The 15688-nt window shown below is 34.7% G+C and overlaps 1 protein-coding gene across 1 annotated transcript; it reads right to left on the bottom strand.

Annotated features, from left to right (window-relative positions):
* Nucleotides 1-7768: 7768 nt before the first annotated feature.
* LOC107561078 (suppressor of tumorigenicity 14 protein homolog) lies at nucleotides 7769-12118 on the bottom strand. The gene is made up of 7 exons (XM_016245422.1): nucleotides 12109-12118; nucleotides 12007-12027; nucleotides 11749-11914; nucleotides 9982-10250; nucleotides 9754-9893; nucleotides 8505-8605; nucleotides 7769-7817 (listed from the first exon to the last, which is right to left on the bottom strand). Exons 1-7 carry the CDS (start codon nucleotides 12116-12118, stop codon nucleotides 7769-7771), a joined length of 756 nt encoding a protein of 251 aa, XP_016100908.1.
* Nucleotides 12119-15688: the final 3570 nt, after the last annotated feature.

The raw sequence follows: 15688 nt of genomic DNA, 5'->3' as shown, positions 1-15688 counted from the left end.
GTGAATGCATTGTAAAGTGTAATTGATTGAATTTTCAGCATCAAACTCTAGTCTTCAGTGTCACATGATCCTGATATAATGCTGATATAATGCTCAAGAAAACATTTCTGATTATTATCAATGTTGAAACAGTTGTGCTGCTTCATAATTTTGTGTACACTATTGTTTACAAGATTTTAGCTAGTGCTGTCAAACGATTAATTGCGATTAATCACATCCAAAATAAAAGTTTTTGTTTACATAATATATGTATGTGTGCTGTGTATATGTATTATGTATAAATAAATACACACACATGCAGGTATATATTTCAGAAAAATATGTTATTTTCATATATTAAATATATTTATTTATAATATAAATTATATGAATAAATTATTCCATAAACTTTATGGTAAAAAAACAGCAGCTGTGGTTGCCGGAATTTTACCGTAAAAAATAGGATAGCAACTAGTTTTAGATTTTACGGTTTTAACTTAAATTCACAGTTAAATACCATAATTTCATTAACTGAAATAATGTTAATATACCAACCTATTGAAGTACTGAAATCTGTTTTGTACCTTTGTAATACACTGATAACCACCAAATGCAGGTGATGATGAGAAAGTCACATGATGAACCAAAGCCCATCACAAGCAGCTTTTAAATAATAACATATATTCACCTTTATTTGACCTTCTAACTCTAGCACTTTCTATTCTATTTTAATTCTACTTTATCTACATTTATCTTCTTTTTTTATTTAAAATGTGTGGATATACATATATATATATATACATACACACACCTTGCTATGTGTACTGCGTTAGGCTAACTGAGACTTGTCATTTGCACTTATATATTGTTGCTCTTTTGTTAGTTTTGACTGCTTTTATTGTCCTCATTTGTAAGTCGCTTTGGATAAAAGCATCTGCTAAATGACTAAATGTAAATGTAAATATATAGAAGATGCACAGTGTCATTCACACAAACACTAAACACCATCATGGTAACACACATGAAACTGAAATAATGCAATAAACATTCATTTAACAACATTAGGTGTAACACACAACCCTAATATACAAAACCGATAAGAAAAAACTAAGAAGAAACATAGTTATTTCAACAAAAAATCATCAAATTTGAAATGTAACGCAGGGAATTCTGGGAATGTCAATTTACGGTTATTCACTGTAAATTATACAATCTTTTTCACTTCCAAAAATGGTATACTACCGTAAAATTAATGTTCAATACATGTAATGTCCAATACAGTTTTTCTCCGTATATAGTAGGGGAATTTACCATTAACCATTTAACAGGTTTTTACTGTAGCATTTTTACAGTCTTTTACCGTCATCATACCGTCAATTCACGGTCATTTTTTACAGTGTGGTGACCTCTAGTCATTTGTAATAATCGCAGAGGTTACTTGTCTGTGATCTTAATCCCGTGCGAATATACCTATACGATATATATACGAATATATATATATGTCTGTAATTTGTAAAGTAAAAATTCCCCCGCACATATTCTTCGCCGAACACCGAGGTCCTGTGATAATATTACTCCCTTGCAAATCGACAAGTCTGTGATTTGGCCGGGTCATTTCAATTTTCTATATTTTGGAAGAGGCTGCGTTGGAGTGTTTTCATAGTAGAGCTATTTCTTTCTGCGTAAAATGATCTTCAGGTGTGACTGAACTCAGTAATATAATTTACATTAATGATATTAATCATTTATCATTTCAGCTCATCATATTGCAGGATTTCAATCATCTAAGACTGAAATATATCATAATCTGTTTCCAAAATTATAAATTATAATGAAAGCTGATAGCACACATGGGGATATTGAACTAACTGATTTGTTGTTGATGAATAACGATGCAATAAGTAGAGAATGTGTTCCCTTAAAATGTTTAAAGTGAAGGGTCATTTAAGAAAGAGTTACTACTGAAGCGTAACAGGTCCATTGGCAAAGGAAACAATCAGGCAGAAAAATACAATTGACATTTTATTTAGTAAAACAGAAATAAAGACAATAATTAAAAGTAAGGTCATCAGCAAATGGCAAGATAAATGGAACAAGGGAAAGACAGGCAGACATCTTTATACCATCCAGAAGGAAGTGGGAAGGATGAAGTTGACAGGGCGAAGTACCAAGGAGGAAAATATAATATCAAGATTAAGGCTGGGTCACACAAGACTTAAATAAGACATTATGTCTGATTGGAAAACATCCCACAGGTCTGTGTGAGTGTTGTCAGGAGGAGGAATCAGTAGAACATGTAGGCTACTATGTCACTGCCAAAAATATATTACAGAAAGAGAAATATTCAGAAGGTCACCACAGGAGATATGCAAAGCAAATGCTCGGTCAAATTATAGGAAATTATAATTCTTTCATTGTATTCTTGAGGGAAACTGGGTAAATAAACAGAATATAAAGTATAATTTGTATTTATTTATTTTTAAGTTTCTGTTAGTCACTCTGGTCCGCACTCCAGTATAGTAGGTGGCAGCAATGCACTTTAAAACGTTGGATGCCACCCACCATAAAACAAGAATAAGAATAAGAAGCGTAACAGGTCACATGTCCAGGTTGAGTTGAGCGCTGGACCACTGCATTATGGGTAGAACTAACATAGATGCAGAGAAAAGCTGATGGTATACAGCCTGAAAACTAGTGATGGTTTTCTAATTTGAGGCTGTATTACGTCAATTCTGGCACCCAACATCACAACAAGATGATATTTTAAGCTCCTTATGTAGCTGAATCTGCGCTGGTTTGAATGGGCTGCCTCCAGTTTCCCCTTTGTTTTGCTGACTCCAGCTAGCGCTGTGACGTCGCTGACCCTAGTTACCTGTGGTTGGCCTGGCCGTGCCTCACTCAGAAAATAACAGACCAATCAGAAAAGAGGCTCATGAAAATTAATTAGACAGGCCAAAATTGACCTGTTCTCAGCAGAGCTCCTGAGAAAGTAGCTGTAAAAATATATTGAGATGGTTTTTGGTACCGTAAATATATATTCTTAAGGACATCAAAACCTAAAATAAAACTCCAGAAAGGTGTCAAATATGGGACCTTTAAAGCCTATATTATTTTTTAACTCTACAGTTGTGCAGTAAAATTCACTTTAAAGATTCTCAAAAATAAAAAAAATGCCAAAAATGTGTCTCTTTGTGGAAAACAAAAATTTTTAAGATGAGAATGACATGAAATTACCAATATAACCAGTAGATGGCAGCAGAGGATCACTCATCAGCTCAGTTGCCATTTCCACTCCCTAGTGTTTGTCACATCTTGCTTTTGGATTTATTATAAAATGACTATTATGCCACATTTTTGTACTTTTACTGTACTGAAGTATTAATAAATAAGGTAAATTATTAATGGTATAATAATTAAATAAGTATTTATTTTAAAATAAAAGTATCTTATCTTTAACTGTAGAAGCTGATAAATATATTCAGCCAACACAGACTTGTCTCTGCTGTAGTGTTGTTACTCTGAATTTACTATGCATTAATGCACAGGTCTATTTTGACATTGGCTTGTCATATAGTTCATTCCGTCCATTGCTACAATATTTATCACTGTCAGTCATAGAAATGACTTGCGGAACAATTCAGCTGATTCACTAGCGTAATTTTTTACATTCACGTTTGTCATTCCTGAAACAACAATATCAGAAAGTTTTATTTTTGTATATCGTTTTGCTTCATTATATAAATTATATCATTGTAATTTCTTACAAGTTTCATATTATGTTCAATTGTCTTAAAATGCATATCTGTCACTTGTAGTTTGCTATCTCTTTTATGAAGGAAAGCAGAAGTTTTTACAAACTGTTCTTTTCCGGAAGCTGAAGAAGAGACTGTAACACTTTTAAGAGAGACTAAGATTTATTTTTAACTTGTTTTTTTACTGTTGTTTTTAAAATAATATAAATATATATAAATAGAAAATGGAGATTCAAGATATAGCCTACTGTGATGAGCCCTGGGGCTAAACTATGAAATTGATTAATTCAGTTTCTTTTGTAGGCTATTATTTACCTCAATACTACTGTTAGACCTTAGTTAGTAGGCTAAAAAAAGGTTCTTTATTGGCATCAATGGAGAATGAAGAACCCTGAACATCCATCTTTAATTGGTGAGGTCCAGTAATTTGTCCTCACAAGTGGGTTGACATATTATTTCACTATATAAATGAGGGCATTTGCCCTCATAAGTATAGTAAAACAAGTACACACACACGCATACACAACTGGTCAAAAGTTTGGAATCTTTCATTTTTTTAAATGTTTTTTAAAGAAGTTTGTTATGCTCATCATTCACCAATGATCCATTTATTTGATCAGAAATACCATAATATTCAGTAATGTTATGAAATATTATTATAATTTAAAATAGCTGTTTTCTATGTGAATGCATTGTAAAGTGTAATTGATTGAATTTTCAGCATCAAACTCTAGTCTTCAGTGTCACATGATCCTGATATAATGCTGATATAATGCTCAAGAAAACATTTCTGATTATTATCAATGTTGAAACAGTTGTGCTGCTTCATAATTTTGTGTACACTATTGTTTACAAGATTTTAGCTAGTGCTGTCAAACGATTAATTGCGATTAATCACATCCAAAATAAAAGTTTTTGTTTACATAATATATGTATGTGTGCTGTGTATATGTATTATGTATAAATAAATACACACACATGCAGGTATATATTTCAGAAAAATATGTTATTTTCATATATTAAATATATTTATTTATAATATAAATTATATGAATATAAATATAGACATGTAAACACGTAAATATTTTCAATATATATACTGTATGTGTGTGTATTTATATATACACATAATAAACATACACAGAACACACACATATATTATTCAAACAAAAACTTTTATTTTGGATGCGATTAATCACGATTAATCGTTTGACAGCACTAATTTCAGCAAGATTTGATAATTACGCTTTCAGTATCCCAGATCACATTGCAGAGCTCCAGAGGCCTCATGTATAAAACTTTACGTAGATTTCATCCTAAAAGTTTGCGTACGCACAAAAGCCTACGCCAGAACTTGCCCTTAGTAATACTCAGTCAGAGGAAGATTGTGCGTACATGAATCTCCACCCTGTCTCCTCCCCAAAATAACCATATATGGAGCATAGAACGCCTATGTATTTACGATACATAACGTCATCTGCATATCATTTCCATGCATATTCCATACATGTGACACTAAATAGTAAAATAAAATACCACATAGTATTTTCAATTGTTTTAAACAAATCAAATTTATGCATTTTTGCCTATAAGGTTGTTACGGGGCTGACGAGACCTGAGACTTGCGGATCCATTTGCAAAGCTTTATTAAGCAGAAGACAGAGACGTGGTCATAACAGGCATGGTCAAACAATGACAAACAGGTATATGGCGGGCAAAACACAAAAATAGTCCTAGGGCTAGCGCAGGTCGACGATCGGCAGACAGAATCAAAAATGGACAAGACTAAAGGGGTAAATCCAGGACAACAGGCGAAGACCAGAAACCGACAAAACAGGCAAGGCAATACTAGGCTAGGCTAGGCTAATGAGGGCTCTGTAGTGTAGCTACCAACAGATAGGCGCTAAATAATACTCGGCAGAGGGAAGGGATCAGAGTGAGTGTTAAATAGTGAGGGAGTGATATGAAACAGCTGGGTGCAATCAGTGTTGTGTGCAATTAGTGAACCAGCTGTGTGCAATCAGTGCTGTGAATGATGGGATATGTAGTCCGGGATGATATGCAACAGTGTGAGTGCGAGAGTCAATGAAAATGGGAAGGGTGACCTCTGATGGTTAGCCGACGGAAGTTCATGGACCGGATTCGTGACAAAGGTAAACATATTTTTAGGATGTTCATATAGATTTTAATGGAAAGAGATGGACCCTTTATTTTTTTTTATTTTTTTTGCATTGTAAATAACTGTCTGACTCAGCACTCTATTTAAAACACATAACATAAATAGAGTGACACACTCTATTTAAAATACATAATTTGAAGGAAAATGTAAGATATGCACATTTTATTTTCGAAATATTTTGTGATTGACACAATCACAAAATATTTCGAAAATAAAATGTGCATATCTTACAGTTTTCTTCAAATTATGTCTTTTAAATAGAGTGTGTCACTATCAGTGTTGGGGTAATGCATTACAAGTAACGCGAGTTACGTAATCAGATTACTTTTTTTAAGTAACTAGTAAAGTAACACATTACTTTTTCATTTAGAAGGAAACATCTGAGTTACTTTTTCAAATAAGTAACTCTAGTTACTTTGTTTCCATGTATTGACTGACAGGTCTGGTGTTGCCATGTTGAGAGAAATCCGGAGTAAGTGCAGAGCGTTGTGTGTGAACATGATCTTACTGTAGTTCTAGACTAAATATGAACATGTGTTTACTCATCTCACGTGCACAAAAACAGATTCAGTATTCCTCAAAATGAATAGAAACAGTCAAATGCAAACTCAGAATATTATACAAACCTGCAATAATGAAATATGTTAAATAAGACAAATATAATTTATGTATTTAATCCCATTTTATTAACCAATGTCTTTGCTACTGACCTACGATGATCCAATTCAACCTTACTAATAATCAAAAATGACACATTTGTGTTTGATTTTAGTTATTGCTGAATAGTGTTGAACTTTCTTCTCCTGCGTCATATTCTTCATGCGATTTGTTTGCGCTGCGCCTTCTACTGTACAGACGTGAATTTACATTTCCTTCAGCCTGAGGCGTATTCATTTCACTTTTCTTATGAAAGGGCTTTTATGTTTGTAAAAGACGAACTTTTTTATATTAAAAAAAAAACAAGCAAGCCCTGCCCAGATTTAAAAAGTAACTCAGAAGTAACGTAACGCATTACTTTCCATAAAAAGTAACTAAGTAACGTAATAAGTTACTTTTTTTAGGGAGTAACGCAATATTGTAATGCATTACTTTTAAAAGTAACTTTCCCCAACACTGGTCACTATACTGGAAAGGGGTTATCATTAGGCTACACTCTTAAAAATAAAGGTGCTTCACAATGCCATAGAAGAACTTTTTGTCTAAAACTAAATGGTTCCATAAAGAACCTTTAACATCTGAAGAAACTTTCTGTTTGACAAAAGCTTCTTTGTGGCAAAAGAAGGTTCTTCAGATTATAAAAAAGTAAGAAAAAGATGGTTCTTTAAAGAACTTTTGACTGAATGGTTCTTTGTGGAACCAAAAATGGTTCCTCTATGGCATCGCTGTGAAGAACCTTTTGAAGCACCTTTATTTTTAAGAGTATGCTGTCTGTCTGTGCGTGACATCTATTTCCTGTCCCCTGTTGAGAGAAATTGGGAGTGAGTGCAGAGGCAGAGGCCTTTTCTTCAGCCTAAACTTATTAATTTCACTCTTGGTGTAAAAGGGCCTTTACAGTCACCAAAAATATAACTTTTGGGTTTTCTGTTATTAAAAATAAATAAGCAAGCCCAGCCCAGGTGAAAAAAAGTAACGCAAAAGTAATGTAATGCATTACTTTCCATAAAAAAGTAACTAAGTAACGCAGTTATTATTATTTTTTTTTTTATGGAGTACTGCAATATTGTAATGCTTTACATTTAAAAGTAACTTTCCCCAACTGTCATTATGTTATTATGTCTGTCATTATGTCCATGTTCCAAAGTCATCAGACGAAGTCACGTTCACATCAATGATCATTATTCGGCAAAAAAATATTTTCTCAGAACATGCTATTTAGAACAAATGCACCATGTGCCAAGTAATCCTCGCTGTGGTTAAAACATTAAAACACATCATACCACAGAAAAATTATTCGAAAGCAGCACATCCACTACAAATATTTCTATTTAAGTTCATATGAAAAATTTTTTGTGGATAATGATTTCATGAAATTTCAGTGCTTGACTCCATTAATGAGAGTGTCATATTTAATCTAAATGTGTATTATCAAATGTAAACAGACTTTAAAATCATTGTTTACTTCATTATTTCGCTCACTCCAGTAAAAGCATGCGTACGCATGGTCTCGAGTGTTCGTATGGTGCGCACATATTTACGCCAAGTTAATTTTTTATAAATCTTGATATGTGCATGGAAAATTGCGTATGCACATTTCTATGTCCACTTTGTGCGTACGCAACGTTTATACATCAGACCCTATTTAGGTTTTGCTGGTTATCAGACATATAAACATAAAAAAATTATTGCCATTGTTATATATCTGCTATTAACTGTTCTTTTCACCTATTTAGAGAGCATGTACAGGCAGCAGAACTGTCCTCTTCATCAAAGAACCCTGAGAATTACTGTTCAAACTATCTTTAGGAAGTGAGAGTGAGAGGTGAAAGGAATGATGGAGAATATAAGAGAAAGAGGGAATAAGAAGAGGTTGGGAACCCTTCCATAGTTGGAGTTGGATGTTGGATTGAATGCAACAATTCCAGGTGGGTTGCTACCTGTGTAAGACTTGAAAATAAGACTTTCGAGTAAAACTCGAAATGCCGGACTGAATCCACAGGGAGCCATTCCTACTGAGCATTGGCCCTCCAGAGTCTCCCTGTATTGACAAATAGTCAGCATTTATATCTCTGACAGTATATAGCAAACAACTGTTATAGACATACTGTAAATATGCAATAGTGTAGCCCAATGCTAAAATATGCCGGCCGTGTCTCCACTAAAGCATTTTGTTTTTCAATTACTTCTAGTTGGAGTGCTGAGCATTTTTCTCATCACCTAGGGTGTATCTCAAACTGGTGCTTCCTCGTATCCTTGCTCCTTTGTCCTCCAGCTCATGACCCGGATCTCAGTTCTCTAATTGCACCATACACCAGGACGTGAGGTACGAGGAGCGAGGAAGCTTCCAGAGGAGCTATAAGAAAAAAATGCACAGGTGTATCCTATGCAGAAGTCGATCAAGGATACACCTTTTATAGTCTCTAAAAAGCTGCTGTCTTATTTACATTGTGTGTACATGATCTTTATTATAACTCGCAAGCTCAGCTCCGTACTCAACAAAAACTTGTTGCATCCAAGAAATCAATGATATAGGCATCTGTGATATAGGCTACATTGCTCAACACTACAAGAGCTTGTTGAAATTAGAATCCTTTTGGAGCGTAGCGATAGTTCTGGCAGGCCATGTTAGTCAAGTTCGCATCAGCTGACACTCAGCTGATCCACATCTACCTATAGGATCACGACACCAATCATAATTCCCTTCATAAGGTCCCTTCAGTCATTATTCAGCAGCTATCGCTTCGCTCAGGAACTAATCACCCACCTCCATCCCCAGCTCCTCCTCTCGTCCAGTCAGGACTTGGCAGTGAATATATCGAGGCAGACCACTGAATCATGTTGTTAAAATAATCACGTAGAACATTAATGGTATCTGCTACATTTATCATTGATGTTGGTTCTGTTCTGTTACCCTAGGGCGGGGATTCAGCTCTCCCTGCTCCTATCCATGCTAGGCTGCGTGGATGGGCAGGGAGTGTTTGCCCAGAACAGAACCATTCCCCCAACCTAAAATGTATGCTAATCGTAAGTTATATTGAGTGTTTCTCCACCAATATGCTATTATTAAAGCTTCAACTGAGGGTGCTCTTGCTTTCATTTGAGGTCTTAATTTTAATTCACAGTTGAGTAGTGTTTTGTAAATTGCTTTGCATCAAAAAGGGTTAAAATGAGTGACTGGTATCTTACCGGACAAATACTTTTCCCTCCCTGATTTAACAATCCAGCACAAATCATATTCCTTGTGAAGAACCATCCATAAACGTTTTTACAGTCACTTTTGCTCACAACTGGTATCATCACCTCCTGCAGAATTTTAGGAAACTGGCCTGGGACACAGATGAGAGGGCAAAGTTTACGGCATTTAAAAACTATTTCTAGGTGAATTGTTGAGGTTTACAGCGAATGTTCACTCACCTCCAGGTTGTAGCCTGCCCCATCCAGTGACCCAGCTCTCTGTACCTGCATCAAATGTACTATTTGCAGTAGACAGACAGACCGGCCTAATGTAATCAGAGAAATTCACAGCGGAGGAGAGCTGGATCAGTGCTATATCATTGTCAAGACTATAATCATCATAATTAGGATGGGTAATGATTCGTCTCGCTGTCCTGTTTGTCTCATAAGGGTTTGAGCCGGATTGGCGCAGACGCCCGAAGTACATCACAATGTTAGACACACCGAATCTGACAACAGAGAAATCACACTAGTATCAATAAGCTCAGTGGTGGACGAAGTACAAAAAAACAAGTACTTGAGTAAAAGTACAGAAACCCTAATAAAATATTACTCCAGTAAAAAGTACTAAATACTCCTTTTGATTTTTTTCTCGAGAGTACAAAAGTATTTGATTTTCAATGAAGTTTAGTATTAAAATGTAAAAGTACTGATCAATGAATGATTATTTTGTAACATTAGCATATATAACAATTTTGTATTATATACTTTATATAACCCTACTACTCAAAATGCCTGGGGGAGGGGGACTTGTCAAAATATTCAATATATTAAAATATTCAATATATTAAAATATCAATATATATATATATATAATGTGTGTGTGTGTGTGTGTGTGTGTGTATGTCCCTGTTACACTTAATGTTTACACATTATATATAAAAGAGAGAACAACTGTAATTCTATTTTGTATTTTATTAATATTATCTTTTATTTAATATTTTTAATACTAATTATACATTTCATAGTGTTTTTATGCATTTTAAAATTATTCCAAAATAATAACTAAAGGCAGTAACAGTTTGAACAATATTTTGGAAACACTTTGCAGTGTTTCATTAGTTAGTTAACATGAACAAAGAATGAACATTACTTCTACACCATACCAATCTTAATAATATTAATTTGAACATTTACTAATGCATTATTAAAATCAAAAGTTGTTTGTTAATATTAGTACTATTTGCTAATATTATAACTTTTTTTTTATTAACTAACGTTTAAAAAGATTAATAAATACTGTAATAAATGTTCATTGTTTGTTTATGTTAGTTAACAAATTAACTAATCTTAACATATATATATATATATTTTATTTGTGAACTTATGTTCAGCTGTTCTTTTTAATGGTCAACTTATCTTTGGGTCATCATCATAAAAGCTCTGTCACAGAAACGAAGGTATATCTTTCATTTCATCAAGCTGAATGCTCACTAAAAACTGGCACAGTCGTCATGTTTTCAGGCCATTTCAAGTTTTATTATGACATGACATTAATAATTTGGCATTAATACTTTTTTTTTTTTTGCGCCATCAGTCGCACTCACATGATCTCCATTCTTGGCTCATTTTGAGTCGGTCAGACTTCTGAATTCTCTGAATTGTTAACTAGAAACTGGATCATTTGAATCAGCGAGTTGTTGACTCGAGAATTGCTGCAATTCATTCAGTCCAGTATGTGAATGAAACGTTCAGTTCATTGAAAAAAATCTGTTCATTCACGAATCGGATGCCGCATTAAGAAGGAACGACTAAAGTGTACTGGAGTACTGAAATGTACTGGAGGAAAAGTAAGATATTATGCTTTGGAATGCAAGTAAAAGTTCCTCAAAACAAATGCTCTGACAAAGCACAGATACTTGAAAAATGTACATAAGTACAGTAATGAAGTGAAAACAAATACTGTCCACCACTATATAAGCTTTATTTAAGCCTTAAACTTCATACCTCTGGAAGCAGTGAGCTGCAGATAAAACCCAGTCTTTAGTGATGAGAGTCCCGCCACAGTGATGACCAAAGCCGACGACATGAATGCTGACCTGCCACGGCCAAGCCCCTGCTTTTGCCCTCCCCCCTCCAACAATCTTATTGTTTAGGGGGGCTCGGCCACATACTGATGAGAGAAGGAATATATGAATTATATTTTTTAAATTCTTCATACATAGAAGACACATTCTGTGTTTTATGGTCATTATGACAACGTACCATCTAACTGGCAGAGGGAACCTGTGTGCATAGACAAAGACAAAGACGAAGTAAGCAGACAATCATCGAGACAGAGCTGAAAAACTGGTTTGTGTTCCTCACAATCACTCATTTGCTTTTTACATCATGACATGAATAACCTAAATCCAGTTAGTCACCGGTCACATGCAGTGTGTATGTGAACTAGCTGCAGGCTTACATTGTGCTTTCACGCTGACTTTGACCTAAAGCTTCATCTACTAAATTATGCATTTATAAATAAATTCATACAAATTCAGATTTAATGTTCCCTCCTGGTGGAATTACCTGCCCAACTCAATCCCTCTTCATATATATATATATATATATATATATATAAAAACTTGTAATACTAGCTTTTCTAATCTTTTTGTATTATTTCTATTCTGTTTTCTTTTTATGTATTATGTAATTATTTAAAAAAAAAAACTCGCTACATTTACTGTGTTAAGCTAACTGAGACTTGTTATAGCACTTGTATATCATTGCTCTTTTGTTGATTTTGATTGCTTCCATTGTCCTCATTTGTAAGCCGCTTTGGATAAAAGCATCTGCATAATGACTAAATGCAAATGTAAATGCACTCTTTTACATTTGTGATCGAAGTGATGAAGTTCCTACCAAATCTAGCATTCACATTCACAGACAATTTTATACATTTAATCCACTGTCCATCGCCATATATAGTGCCAGTATACGGTAATGGATTGTGGATTAAATATATAAAAATATGTGTGAATGTGTAATGCAATTATGTAATGCAAACAATGAGCAAATTTCCATAACCACTGAACTTTCTAAAAATAAAATCTTTATTTTAAAGAACCAAGACCAGATGCTCTGCACTGACATTGTATTGCCCTGTTTATGAGTTGGTGCTTTATCTAATCAGAGAATGGACTTGCATGTACTTTCATAATTCTAACCTACTTACATAGGTACCTCTATATCGCCACCATATGAGAAAGACATTATGTACAGTCAACACTATTCATACTCAAAATACCAGAACATCTTTAAAGAGTGTTCTGTTAACAGCATTTCAGACCTGGAGGTATATGCAACATTATGACCCTTTGAAAAATTAGAAGTATGAAAGTGGAGTTTTTACAAGAAGTGGATGATCACTGGTTTCTCCACAGTCACACGACAGGTAAAACCAGATGACTTTCTAGTAAGTCACAGTAAGTCACATTATATTGGGAGAAACAATCAAGGTGAAAACAGTGAGGATCTTTTTTTAGAAACATACTCTGTATTTGCAGAATAAACAAATCATTCTTAAAAAAAAGAAAAAAAAAGAAAGAAAGCTCTAGAAAAATACAATGAATTACAGGGCAATATTGCAGATTTACAGCCTACTGGACATGTGGAATATGTGTCACTGTTGCTACATCATTTGTTGTAAATCTGAATCTGATCTGGCTTGAGTTTCCTGCCAGTCTTTAAAATTTCAGTCCCCGCTTAAAGCATTCATAGTTTCAGATCGACTGAATCACGCCTTGACACGCTCTCTGTTGTGAAATTGAGCTGTAGCCTAATGCAAAATTACACCCATTTGCACATCATGAACAAACATTTCAACCCCGATAGCAAGGTAGCGTTGATACAATGTTGAGTTTATTGGTTCATCATCTTGGTTGAGACTGATATTTCAATATTTAACCACTTACAATCATGACATACTCAAATTCAAATGTTTACCCTACACACATACAATGGAGGAAATGAAAACAAAATGGTTTCATTGTAAAGAAAACCATTTGAACTTCAAAATATGAGTGTAATTCTTTATAAATAACATTATATATATTTCAAATATTACAATAAACACAAAAAAACAGGCGCTTTTTGATTTAAAAAAAATATATATATATTTTTAAAAATCTGTAATTCAGGTTCTATTAGGTCCATCTCTTTGCAATTTACTTTGTTTGATGCCATTAGATGCCAAAATGTCCCAGAAAAAGTTATTGCATTATAAGTGAAGCGAGTCAAATTGTCCTTTTTTGCATATACATGTCATTTTGAGTTTCCTTTGCAAAAACAGGTTTTATAAAACACTTTACCCCAATAATTCTATTTTACTATGTGCCATAAGCACTTTTCTTGATTATTGATTGAATTATGTTTCATTTTTATGTTTTTCTAAGTAGTAATATACAAAATGGCATAAGCGAATTGGACCAATTTCACATTTTGTGTTTTCTACAATCCAGTGTTATTCTTTCAGGATACAGAAGACTGAATACATTATAAAATAAATCTGGTCTATCACAATCTAAAATAGAATCCACATCCTCCAGCTTTATATCATTCCATTTATATGCATTCTGTATTGGTATACTGATTCAAAGCATCTTCTTACCTCATCAGCTGAGCCATCCCTGTATCCAACTACCTCTTCCTGCCAACATCTTTGCATCCCTGGACCAGAGCTGAGCTAAAACGATAGCTGCGGCTGCTATGACCTTCAGAGCGTGAAACAAACAAATAAATGATCATTCACACAGCGCTGTAATGATTCCATGTATATTTACTGAAATGCATAATGTACAGTCCTTTTCTGTCAATAAACAGTTTTATCCGATTGTTAGCTGTGCTATCACGTTTCAAAATAAAGATTCAAAGATCACAAACGGAGAAAACACGCCGATAAAGCCTCACCAGACGCGGTGAGATTGCATTAGGAAGACTGCTTAGATTACATAATAGAGTGTGGGAGGAAGGACAACTTCCAAAAAGTTGGAAGGAAGCAGTTAGTTCCTATTAGGAAACCAGGGAAAGATCCTGCAAAACCTAATAACTATAGACCAATTGCGTTGACATCCCATATAGGTAAAATTATGGAATGTATGGTAACAGACAGACTGGTCTATTTTTTGGGAGAAGTGGGAATTAATTGATTCTTATCAAAGTGGATTCATGAATGGAAGAGGGAAAATGGATCCAGTACTATGCCTGGAAGATTAAATAAGGAAATCCCAGGTAAATCAGTGGCAAGCAGGAAATCATTGAGGGATATATATGTTTCTATGTTGCACTGATTAAGTCTGTTATAGATTATGGTTGTATAGCATATAGAGATGCAGCAAGAACTACACTGGCTAAATTGGAAGTAATACAAACCCAAGCACTTAGGACAGGGGTAGGCAAGTTCGGTCCTAGAGAGCCGCAGTCCTGCAGAGTTCAGCTCCAACCCTAATCAGACACACCTGAACAAGCTAATCAATGTCTTCAGGATTACTAAGGCTATAGGCAGGTGAGTTTTGTTTTTCAGGGTTGGAGCTGAACTCTGCAGGACTGCGGCTCTCTAGGACCGAACTGGCCTACCCCTGACTTAGGATATGCAGTGGGGCTTTTTGGACATCACCTGCAGTGGCGTTGCAAGTAGAGATGGGTGAGATGCCTTTACATTTAAGGAGGGAACAGTTGGCAGCTAACTATTGGGCAAACCTACAAGGACATGGTAGGTCCAACCCTACTAGAGTAGTAATGCAGGTATGCTGGGAGCATGAAAGGGTTAAAAGTCAGCGTTTTGGATGGGTATGTGGTGCTATTGGAAAAGACTTGGGTTCGGAGGGTATGGAATTTAGTCCGACAGTTCCGTTGCCAGTCAGACCACCTTGGTTGTTTGTGGAACCTATAGTGGACATGCAGATAT

This window comes from Sinocyclocheilus grahami, unplaced genomic scaffold (assembly GCF_001515645.1).
Source record: "Sinocyclocheilus grahami isolate Dianchi unplaced genomic scaffold, SAMN03320097.WGS_v1.1 scaffold757.1, whole genome shotgun sequence".
Lineage (NCBI taxonomy): Eukaryota > Metazoa > Chordata > Actinopteri > Cypriniformes > Cyprinidae > Sinocyclocheilus > Sinocyclocheilus grahami.
This window is presented reverse-complemented; position numbering and strand designations above follow the sequence as displayed.